The 12,504-nt window shown below is 35.7% G+C and overlaps 2 protein-coding genes across 2 annotated transcripts; both read right to left on the bottom strand.

Moving 5' to 3' along the window:
- Positions 1 to 591: 591 nt before the first annotated feature.
- Positions 592 to 8,184, bottom strand: LOC104906064 (uncharacterized). Its single transcript, XM_010694773.3, has 4 exons — positions 7,528 to 8,184; positions 5,414 to 5,899; positions 1,297 to 1,809; positions 592 to 1,157 (listed from the first exon to the last, which is right to left on the bottom strand). Exons 1-4 carry the CDS (start codon positions 8,050 to 8,052, stop codon positions 1,074 to 1,076), a joined length of 1,608 nt encoding a protein of 535 aa, XP_010693075.2. The 5' UTR covers positions 8,053 to 8,184; the 3' UTR covers positions 592 to 1,073.
- Positions 8,185 to 10,307: 2,123 nt separating this feature from the next.
- LOC104906063 (GCN5-related N-acetyltransferase 8) lies at positions 10,308 to 10,829 on the bottom strand. The gene has a single exon (XM_010694772.3). It carries the CDS (start codon positions 10,827 to 10,829, stop codon positions 10,308 to 10,310), a length of 522 nt encoding a protein of 173 aa, XP_010693074.2.
- Positions 10,830 to 12,504: the final 1,675 nt, after the last annotated feature.

Consider the following 12,504-nt stretch of genomic DNA (forward strand, 5'->3'; position numbering starts at 1 on the left):
ACACAAAAATCTCACTGGCAAGTTTCAACCAGGAGAGAATTCCAAATTTGAGTCTCAAATCTACAAGGGGGGTTTTTAAATTAGCTACAACACAATTAATCGCACTACCTACAGGCTACAGGCTACAGGCTACAGTTGGGTTGGAAAGCACAAATTGAAGTGTTGGTGAACAGAGAACCCAATTATGATAACTTAACGGTGAAAGGAACTGTGTTATGCTAGTGGTAACAATCTGCTGCATAAAGAATAAGAGTATCGTATAAGAGAGAAGAGCGGAGAGGTGACAAAGAGCATAAAATATAATCGTGATGCTGATAGGCGATAGCATAACATTAACAAGGGTAAGATTTAAGAATATAGCAACAAAAATACCAAATTTTTGTGTGAACATAACCAGGAAGAACAGCTTTTGGGACCTCACTAAACCAGCAGAAGGCAACAATAAAATTGACTGAAGGCTAAAAGATTTCTTATCATAAAGTCTTGGTGAAATGATGGGATTGGGACAGATAGAAATAGCATCAGTTCTTCAGAATGATGTAGCAAAACTCATCAATTAGTAAGTTTCACACCCGATCACCAATGAAGATATTGACAACAAAATCGAAGTTAAAGTTACGGAACAACCGGTAAAAACGGATTTAGACTGAACATATTGACAACAAATTGAAAGATCTGCCAACTCTAAGCCAATAAACCACAATTCTACAGCAGGAAGTCATTTCTAATTAAATAGAGGAGCCTTCCGATATTAGGATCCGGGGCAAAGAAAAAATCAGTCTAATTCTCCGTTGGATATATTATCTGTTTCATAAAGTTAAACACTTGATTTTAGTAGGAACACCCTAATCAAAAGCTGCAAGAGAAACTTCCGCATAATCTTTATTCAAGGATTAGTCTCGGACACAATGCACCAAATACTCTCGTTTCCCTTTCCTAGGGAAAGCACTTGACTTTGTTTCCTATCAAAAGGCATTGCTCTTTAGCGTCAAAATCACAGAAGAGAACAGAAAAGTGTTGGGAGGTGTGTACATTACTGAAATAGCAAAAGAATCTTAACTTCTTCCCAATGTTCACAATGGTGAAGAAAAGCTGAACTGGACACCAGTTTTTCCATGATCATGGTCGAATTGCCTCACAATGTGACAATAATTAACCTGCAGAATGAGCAAGGAAGTAGATTTAAGATCATTTCAACTATAAAAAGCAAAAGCTGAACGTGGTCGCAAATAAAATCCATCAACTAGGCTTTTCACATGAAACTTATGCAGTATAGCTTAGAAAATATATACTAACCTCCATCCGGAATAGGTTTGTTGGAACAATGATGCCACATCCAACAGTACTTCGAAATGACTGCATGAAATTCTTGGTGGAAAATTTGCGCCATTCGTTTTCTGTTAATTTGACAAGGTTGCCAGTGGACGCAAAGATATGACCATGGATCCCGGCATCCTTGAGAACCCTGAGTGGAAGATCAAATGAAAGGTCTGCAAATGCAGAAACAGCAAGATCTCCACCTACAGCATCCCTCTCAGGACCAGCAGTGGAATCATCATCAGGTTTATCTCTAGTTTGTCTCCGTGGTTCAGTAGGTCCAAGTCCTCGGCACTTAAAACCCAACACTGAACTGGGCCCTCCCAATGCACAAACTGGTGAAGTATTACCACCCATGAAGAATCTATCAGGCAGAGACGACGGTCTATCCAAAAAGCCCCTCCCCCATGGAAAAAGGAGACCAGCAGAGACCCCCAGATTAAGTGCTGCACGATAAAATCCCAATGGCAGTGCATAACGGAAATCACACTCCTATTGAGAATATTAATAGCAGATAGCTGAGTTAGTTATCTAGAGCAGACCTGAATAAAATCAACTTAAAATGGCCCCAGTTCATAATTCATGTAAACCAATCACATCTGTCAAAGAGCTGGTGGACCAGAAACAAATTAAACAAGTTTCAATATTCAATAGCCTATATCTTATTATGACATATTGCACAGTTGGGTCTTGGGGATACAAAGAGCTTAGCAAGAGAGACAAATCCCTTACAATTCAAGATCAGCCCCAAGCCCTACCTTGAATAATAAATTGCAGGACAAGGTCCAGGACATCTACAGCATTGCACGTGAAGTTTTCCCCAAGCTAGTCATATGAAGCTTCAATATGATAGCGTATGTACATTAACTCATTAAGATCAATCATGGCTTTTTATTAATCAAGTCGTTAATATCAAAAATAAAGGGGGTGTTTGGCAATTAGAGTTTTGGAGTAAAAATAGAGTTTTGGAGCAAAAATAGAGTTTTGGATCACTTTTAGAGTTTTGACTAGTCAAAAACTCTAAAAGGGGTGTTTGGTAAAAGGGAGTTTTGGAATAAAAACTCTCAAAATGAAAAAGCTCCTAATAGGAGCTTTCCTTTAGAGGATTAGGTAAAAGAATGTTCCATGACTTTTTTGCCTCTAATAATAATACTAAACATATGTATTAAAATCTCTATAAATGTCATTTCAAACAAACAAATGACAATAAGCTTTTAGCAATCAGTTAATTGTTACCAAACACATTTATAAAAAAAAAGTTGTCAAATCTGCTGAAAAAAAAGTTAAAACTCTAAAGCAAACTCTAAACTCTAACAGCTAAACTCTATTTGCCAAACAGAGCCAAAGTTTCTAGTTGAGCATGACCTCTCAATAAAATTTCATAAAAATGCTAAAAGGACTTAATTCAAAAATAAATTGGTACTCAAAAAGTCAAGCTTCTCATCCATTCAGTGATTTCAATACAACAAGGCCCAAAGTGCAAGGGTGTGAAGTTTCTATACGAAAAAACAGCAAAGCAACATATATAAAAGCCTTTGACCATCAATAAATATCCTACAAGGATGGGATCGGTTGAATGAACCAAGAGTCTCCTTTGATCGTCGACAAGTATTCCTCTATTTGATTTTGACTAATGTCATGTGCTCCTAAAATCCCATTTTGTTCATATCCTTTTAAGTCCCTCCACACAAATCATCTTTGGCCTTCCTCGACAATTTATAAAATATTTATATTCCCAACTCTTCAATTTCTTTACCGTGCATCATCTTGTCAACACTCAACATCACATATGCCCTAACCAGCATAATCAGATATTCCTCATTTCAAATTTCATCCCTTCAGTTTTTCCACCCATTTAAGCATATGCATTTATAGTACACCCGTCTACCTACTATAATTCTTTCAAAATGCTGAATATCTGACCCAACAAATCATGTTTGGCTAAATAGTCATCCTACGAAATTTTTCTTTAACCTTAAAGGTAACATAAGCACAAAAATCTATAACGATCTCCATATAAGCCACTCAGAATTAATCTTTGTGAGTCACATCTTGGTCAATTTTCCATTCTAAAGTACTTCGAAAGACTCACTTAAGGGAAACTCTTTACCATGTTATTGTCACACTGTAACTACATCCTCGCTTGGCTCTCTCTGATTACTAGGTTGCAACTTCAGGTACTCGGTTTGACTCCTACTTAGCCTAAAACCAAGGAATTTAAACAATGCCATGGTATCTCTTTCTCAATAAACCATGCTGAATCATCTTCTAATGCTGCAAAGAGGAAAGGAGAGATTACAATTTGTTTCGATAGGGGAATTTGGAGGGAAAAGGGGAGGAGTGATAATGAGAGATTCATTTATTTGGAGGGAAGGAAAGAGAAGGAAATTGGAGGGACTCATTTACCAAATCCTTCCATTGTTGGAAAGATTACGAAAAAAAATGCAAGCTCAGTTTTCCATCCCCTCCCTCTCCTTCCCTCCCCTAACGATCTCTTCATCATTGCTATCCAAACAAAGTGTTGATGCAAATCCTCTGGTGTAGTTCAATCATAATAGGAAAAAAAAACCTCCATTCCTCTAGTGTGCTAACTTATTTTTATCACTTCTTAATACATGTTCTTGACTATGTCAATTTCTTTACGTGTTATACTCTTCATTGTAAATGCCCAACAAAGCACATCTCTTGATACCTTGCCATAAGTCCTTACTAAGTTGATGAAAAAATATATCACATTAGTAGATTTATCCAAACAATAATCAATCAAGCGTAGATATAGGCCAAGGAAAGACGAAAAAGCAACAACAACACCAACGAGTAAGAAGAAAAATTTTCTAGCAGCAATAATAAGTGAGCACTTATACCACTTTTCAAGTGAGAAAGACTCCCAAAGTTTAGAGGTACAAAACGGTTAGAATATATTCCCCTCACTTCAGGCAATCTTTAACAGGATTCCACAATAGTACTAATTGGGCAAAAATAGTGTGGACTTTTTTCATAACCTGTTCATAAAATACTTTTCCTGACTTCTTTTTCCAGTAACACAACTTTAATGGAGCTAAACACTCCCTATAAGGAGTTTAGTTAATTTTGGACTACAATCATATGCTGCATTCAAACTACTTGGTATTTCGTATTTGCTTGTTCTGAAGTGACAGTTACTTCATGACTTCTCCAATGTTGGGTTTGAAATTAAACTGTGAGGCTGTGACAGCCGCAAGGCTGTTTATATCTGTCTCCCGACCCCAAAAACGATGAAAAAGCTTGTAGAGACGCTGATTGATGCCACATCCAATGACTCTGTGATACTTCGTCAGTATGACTTGATAAAGTGGATAGGAAAATATCCAGAACGTGTTACCCCTTCTTTCTAGTGGGAGAGTGGGGGGTGTTCTCTCTATTACAGTAGAAAATTAACAAATAAGTCTACAGAACATGAGTCCAACATTAATTAGGGCCGCATGTAAAGGAGAAAAACCGACAAAGATATTGAGTTAAGTGAAGAAATATTTTTACAACTCATATATTATTACGGTCAACCCAGGCAATGCACATCAAAATAGCAGCAATAATGCACAATGGCATACTCTTGTGTGATAAGATAAAGTGATAATCTATTTCCTCTTGTGTGTACCCCCCCCCCCCAAATTGTCAAGGATGACACCCAGAAATTCAAATTTCACATCACTTTGCAGTTAATGTAGCAAGTTTTTTATTAACTATTAACCACAAATTCTAGAATGAAAAGTAGATAAAGCTTCTCTCCAAAAGTAGATTTTATCTTCTTATAATACGCAATGTATGATAATAAACATGTTAACATATCTTCAAGAATCACATAAACTGGTCATCCTATGTAAAGTTGTCAAGACCTATTCACGTAGATTTCCACTCACAAAAGTGACATTCCCAAGACTCCAGAAAGAGAAAAAAAAAAGAGGGGGGGGGGAGGAATAAAACATAGGCAGCAGCTCCTAATGTGGAGCCAGCAGGCAAACAAACTATTCAAAATTAAACTAGATAGTGTTTAAATAATCAACTTAAACACAAACAAGAAACAATTCAGGGCAACTGTAAAAAAAAAAAAAAGCCTCACCTGCCGCAGAAAGCGTGCACTCCGACTATCAGGATTAAGGCCAGCTAATAAGGTAGTAAAACTATAAGCATATCCCTGAGTAGGCCTCAAAGGTGAATTCCTCTTATCAACTTTATATGTGTACTTCAACGAGGACAATAAACTATGTCCGAGCTGTCTCCTCACTGATTCGCCCGCCATATGTGATGGATCTGTCAAGGTGCGCCATGTCAAATTGTATACCATTTCATGATTCCTTGTTGATATTAGACCAAGACCAAACCCCACTGCTTGTTCTTTGTATGAGGAAAACTTTAGCCAGTCTTGAGAGAGTAGAGATGCTCGTGCAAAAACGGGAGAGGGCCAATGTCTGATTCTGGGGAGTGAAACACCAGTACTAACCTCTGTTGTCTGGTCCCATCCATAAGATACAGATCCATCCCAAACATCAGCATAACCAAGCAGATTTTTCAGCTTCAAACCTCCTTCAAGAGACCAAGATCTAGCCTACAAAAACAATTACATTAGCAGCAGAAGTTAAAGAAGGAAGAGAAGTTATAAACTTATGGCAAGAAAAAATGGTTGTGCCAAAGCCACAAGAAATTGTAAGTGATATGGTCCTTCTCAAACCACAGACCATTAGGTATAAATGCATCTCCAACGTTTACATATATTAGCACAATGATGACCAAAAAGCATGTAGTAACAGCCTTGTGTGCGATTGGGAGAAGTAAATTACCTCCTAAATTTTAACAAGGTAAGGTAGTTTCATGAGCAGACTGGAAATCAGATATGAAATCACAGCAAAGTTATTTTTGCAAGAGGCAAAACAGGTAGCATAATGTCAAACAGTACAAAGAGCTAGACTTTTAAAATGCAGAGCTTCCATCCTCCAGCAGCAAAGGATATTGGCTACTACGGAAACCAAGAAACATAAATTCCAGTTCGTATATAACAGAAAGAGGAGATGATGGAAGTGATTTTGTAAAAGAAGTAACAATACTGAGCCAGCGGATAAGCTACGGCTTTCTTTCTTTCCACAATGCAGTTAATTTTTGTAAATCAATTTTGTTAATAAGCTCTCTTACAAAATCAGTCATGACAACCAATTTATGCACAGTCCAAATACCTAAAACACTAGTTTCTATAAGGCCATGTTCAGAAACAACATCTCCATAACTTATAAGTTTAACTCGGGTAGCTCTTATAGGTACAAGTAGTGTTTCAGAAAAGCTACAGCAATCGTATTTTGGAGGTATAGGTAAATTTGCTGATATTGTTATGTTACTAATCTTTTAAATAGAAGTTAGAGCTAGCATCTATTAGACTATGACGGCAGCAAAAAGCTACAATTAGACCTAATATCTACCTATATAGACAGTTTAATAGTTCTAACAATATTACACCTGTGATCTCAGGGTGCGTTCTCTTAACTTAAATTTCTTTCAACTTTTTTGGAATTTGATTGAACTTATTGCAACTAATATGAACTTATTAGAAAAGTTCATCGGAGACCATTTTATAACTAATTGGAACTTATCTGTACTTAATGGAACTTATTAGAACTAACATGACCTTATTAATACTATCGGAACGTATATAAACGTACTTTTCCTAAGACTTTAAAGGAGACAAGAACACACCCTTAGATACACCACATTTTCATTTACGAGTAAACTTCAATCCAATCAAGACAACCCAACAATCAGAGTTCTATTTTACAAACTTACAATCAGTAATCTTATGCCAAAACCCATACGATTACAATGCATCCATCTGAAAAACAAAGGATCAACCTTCCAAGCCAACAAAACTTTCCTAAGGCTCTAATTCATGTCAACACTCGTAAACTACTCGAGTTTGATAAATTCCACAACAATACCTTCTCCTCCAACCCCCCCCCCCCCCCCATATCCACCCATACTGTGTTATCTACTCCACATATTCACAACATTCTCATAGAACCACAACAATTTCCATAACCAAACCAAAAGACCTTCAACAACTTCACATAAAGTCAAACCACTAATCACTACAACACTAGATCAACAATCATTCTTAATCACCTGTCTAAATTTGAACAAATTAATCAAAATCAACAATCAAATCAAAAACTGCAATAAACAAAATATTACCCCAGGCTTAGTAAACACGCCAATTTCACCAGTGAGAGGGCTTTTCGCCTCCACAACTTCAACAACAACATTAGCAGTACCAGGCAACTCCATTGGACCAGAATCAAGCGTAAAATTAACGGAATCAAAAATATCAAGCTGTCGAAGCTTCACATTAGCAATTGCAGCAGCTTGAAAAATCTCTTGAAGAGTAGAAGCTCGTTTTAGGTCATCCATAATCTCTGCTTCAATTACAGAATCCTTCGTTTTAATATTCCCCTTAATTATCACATCGTGAACTCTTAGGTTAACTGGTTCGGACTTCAATCGATTAGCGAGCTTCGACATTTTTGCCCTAACTGAACCGAAATTTGATTCCGCCATTGCTGGAGATTCTTCTTCGTCTTCATCTTCATCATCTTCTTCTTCTTCATCGATGTCGTCTTCTTCAGATTCTGGTTCGTCGTCGACTTCGCCATTGTTGGAGATAGGGTTGTTAATGGTGGTTGGTGGTGATTGGTGGAGGTCTTCGGTTTTGACCGCCATTGTTGAGGAGAGAGAAAGATGGTGGCGTGAACTGAGAGTGAAGGCGAGATTATGGGTTTTAACTTTTACGAGCTCCCCTAAAATGGCTCTCGACACCTTACGAACCCCTTAACTAACTGTTTTCACTCCCTAAAGGCATTTTCACTTTTTATCATGTGTAAAATAGGTAGGTGGTGAATTTGATAGTTTAATCCGTGTAGATATGATTTTAGTGGGTACTTGATAGTGTAGTTGTTGATGTCAATATGACTATAGTGGATGATCGGAAATTGTCGATGTTAAATTTATACTCGTTATGAGTAATGGATAGGTGGTGGATTTGATAGTTTACTCGCCTAATATTAGCCGATTTAGTATTGTCTAACCTGTAGCACATCTATCCTTCCAAAGTCTTAATCTAAAATAATATGTATGTTATAATACAAAACAACACTAGTTTCTTAAGCTTAAATGTGATTTGAGTTGATATCAACTTAAAAAATACAAATCCCTAATTTTTGGTACATATTACCCATATTCTAATGCACTGTGCATTAGTTTTTTTTCCGTATTAAAGGTAATGTAAAGGAATTTGAGATAATCCTACAACATTGACTATAATATGAGGTGAAGCTTAACACAATTGGTGGATGATCATATGTGGTATTGCATTCTGTAAGATAGGAGGATGAATGTGATTTAGTTTGTACTCATGTAGGTAGGTATGGATGTTGTAATTGGTCTTAGCCATAGTTTGGTTAACATCACTATGATAATGAGAAGGAAGTGAATACGTGTGGTTCTCCTTGTAAGTGGGTTTATCAAATTTCACAACTCCTCATATACTTTTTTTTTTATCTCGTTCTCAACCAACTACTCGCATAAAAGAGAGAAATAGAGAGGGATCGACAATTTTTATTTTAAATTTATGAGATCTGACAATACATTACTGTGTAGGACTTGTATTTTTCAATGGCCATATACGAAATTAGTAGTATCTCTTACGTAATTTTACCAAATAGTAATTCGTTTGTGTTTGCGCTTTTAGTTATTGTTTAAGCATCAATCTTACAACATCGACTATAATATGAGACGAAGCTTAAGACAATTGGTGAATGATCATAGATGGTATTGTATTCTGTAAGATAGGAGGGTGGATGTGGATTTAGTTTGTACTCATGTGGGTAGGTATGGATGTTGAAATTGGTCTTGGCCATAGTTTGGTTAACATCACTATGAATAAGAGAGGAATAACGTGTGGTTCTCCTTGTAAGTGGGTTTATCAAATTTCACAACTCTCATATACTTTTTTTTGCCTTGTTCTCAGCCAACTATCCGCATAAAAGAGAGAAATAGAGAGTGATTAACAAATTCCATTTTAAATCTATGACATATAACAATTTATTATTGTGTGGGACTTGTGTTTTTCAATGACCATATACATAATTAGTACTATCTCTTTACATAATTTTACCAAATAGTAACTCATTTATGTTTGCGCTTCTAGTTATTGAGAAACAATAACTATTAGATGGGTGGCTTGCACCATTATAAGGTTAAATTTTGTTACAAATTTCATATAGTTCATCATATTTGAATTTAATTTTTGAATTATAATTCATTAATTTGAAATTATTTTCTAGTTTTCACAGACTAGTAGGCTACTAATATAAATTGATCCCTATTATTACTTGACATTATCAACCCAAACAAACTTTTGCCACCATCATAGTACTTTTTGTTTTTTAAGGAGAAAAGACCAAGCTAGTATTAATCTTGAACCAAATTGTCACCATCTTAGTACTTTAAAATGTTCATACTATATATCTACGATTATAGATCTCACATTAAAATTAATACTTCATTCGTTTCAATTTAGTTGTGATACTTTTTAATTTTAGGAAATTTCAATTTAGTTGTGACACTTTCATTTTCGGCAATAACATTTCTTTATCTCTCTCCTATCACATGGGCCCTTTTCTTTTCTTTCTTTCTCTATCTCTCTTATCTCAAAAAATTGTCTACGAGTCCGTGATTTTAGAAGTGTCACAGCTAAATTGTAACGGAGGAAGTAGTTAAAAAAAAATCCTCTTCTCAACTGCTCAAATTGTAAAATATTTTCCATAGTTAGAACATCAAACATAACATCTTATACATCACACATCACATTGCATGAAATCAAACACTAGTTATATAAAAAACCATCAACATACAATAATTAAGCTGAATTAGCAACTAAATTAGACAAACATATAAAGAAGTTGAAAATCAGCAAATTAATGAAGCTTTCCACAAGAGAAGAGTGCATCATTAGTAAGTTCAAAAGTCTTCCAATCCTCCAAAACACAAGCACCAATCCTCTCATAAAACTTAGTTGCACCAACATTCCAATCAACCACACTCCATTCAACTTTCACATATCCCAAATTAACAGCTTCATTTGCAACAGCTTTCATTAACAATTCCCCAAATCCTAAACTCCTATAACTCTCCCTTACAAACAAATCCTGAATTCTAAATCCAGGCTTCCCAAAAAAGCTGCAGTAAGTCGGGTAGAATAACACAAACCCCGCAATTGTTGTACCTATTTCGGATTGGAAGATTAACACCTCTGAATCGTTAACAGGGCGAGGAAGATCGAATGTCTTTTCGATTATTGAAGGGTGGAGAGGAAGCGGAGAAGAGGAAACTTCGAGAACGAAGACATTTACGGGAGTTGGTTGTGGATTTGTGAAGAGGGTGGAGTTTAGGGAAGATTCAGTTACTTGGCAATTGGTGGCATTGTGGAATTCTGCCATTTTATGTAGGAGTTTGTGGATGGAGGGAACGTCTGATTTTTTCGGGGCCCGAATTCGAGTGTATAAATGGTGATCATGAGATTTGGTTGTGTTTTCTGTGGGTGTCATAGATGCCATTGATGGAGGGGAGAAACAGAGGGAGAAAACAGGGGATAACTGTTAGAGGAGAGAGCTAAAGTTAGTTATTATATATGAAAATGTATGTATGAATAATGGTTTGTTCCTATTTATTCTACTTCTGTTTCGGTCTTCTTCTTTTTACAAGGACACGAGGTTGGCGCTACGGGGCGTTTGGTATGAGGGATTGAGAGTTTGGGGATTAGAGGATGGGACTGGGAATGGGAGTTAGAAGGTGGGAATTTATTAAATATATTCCAATCCCTTGTTTGGTATGTTAGTGGGATTAAGTAGGGAATATATTGCTAAATTACAAATTTACCCATTTTAATGAAGGATAACAAAAGAAGAGCAAGCAATATTAGTGAAGTATATGTTAATGAAGGGTAAATTTGTCTCTTAACATAACTAAAAATAATCCCCTCCCTAATACCTGTCCCTCCCCAATCCCCATGTCTTATTTTGGTGGGATAAGAGGGGTTTTAATCCTATTCCCCTTCACATGAGAATTTAGATATTCCCTCAAACAAACATGGGATATCTACCCATAGGGATATAATATCTCATTCCCACCCCCTAATCCCCCTAAACAAACACCCCCCTAATATCACTGTTTTCAGTTTTTGGTTTTATGAATGTAGAAGGTATATGATATAAAGGGATAAGAAATTTACAATTAGTCATATTTATACTAAATATGTTAATTTTGAAAACTGACAACTAGAAACTGGAAACTATGGGCTCGTTCGTTATCGTTTTTTGTTTTCAGTTTTTAGTTTTTTTGAAAACTAAAAACCAAAAACAGAAAACCAGAAAAAGTGGTTTTCACTTTTTAGTTGTCAGTTTTCAAGATTATCATGTTCCCAATAAATTTGACTATTTTTTTATTCATTATAGAACATATATCATATGACTTTGAAAATCAAAAAACCAGAAAACAGAAAACCGCAGTAATACCAAACGGGCCCGTATTGTTGTTTTTGATTTTTTTTAAAAAAACTGAAAACAGGAAAAAAAAATTAACGAACGAGCCCTCGCGTTTCCATATTTTTGTTTTTGGTTTTCAGAAAAATTGAAAATAGGAAACGAAAAACGATAACGAATGAGCTCTAAAAACAAACCACAAATCAAACTTATTCCATGCCAATTTAAAAGAGTTGATTTCTTAAGTCAAAATATTAAATACCAACACATATAAAATTACTTTGAGAAGTAGTCACCTATTATACACCGAAAATACTAGTAGGTATGTCGTGACTTTTCCGTCGATTGATGAGCTGCCGGACTATATCGTCTATATGGGTCATTTTAAATGATTTGGTTATGTTCTAGTGATGATTCATTCGATACTTTTGTGTTGGATCATATATTATCACCTATGGTTAATTATCTAAAATTACAATCATAATAAACCAATTTTTGAGGTAAGGTGGGATTGGTTCAAATCGAACATTAATCAATATAAATTTTCATTAATCCTCGAGTAAATTTACACCTTTTCAAAATTTCACATTTTTCCACCAATTTTTAGTATCTTGGCTAGGTCCTGGGGCGAAGT

The sequence above is a fragment of the Beta vulgaris genome, chromosome 2, assembly GCF_026745355.1.
Source record: "Beta vulgaris subsp. vulgaris cultivar EL10 chromosome 2, EL10.2, whole genome shotgun sequence".
Lineage (NCBI taxonomy): Eukaryota > Viridiplantae > Streptophyta > Magnoliopsida > Caryophyllales > Amaranthaceae > Beta > Beta vulgaris.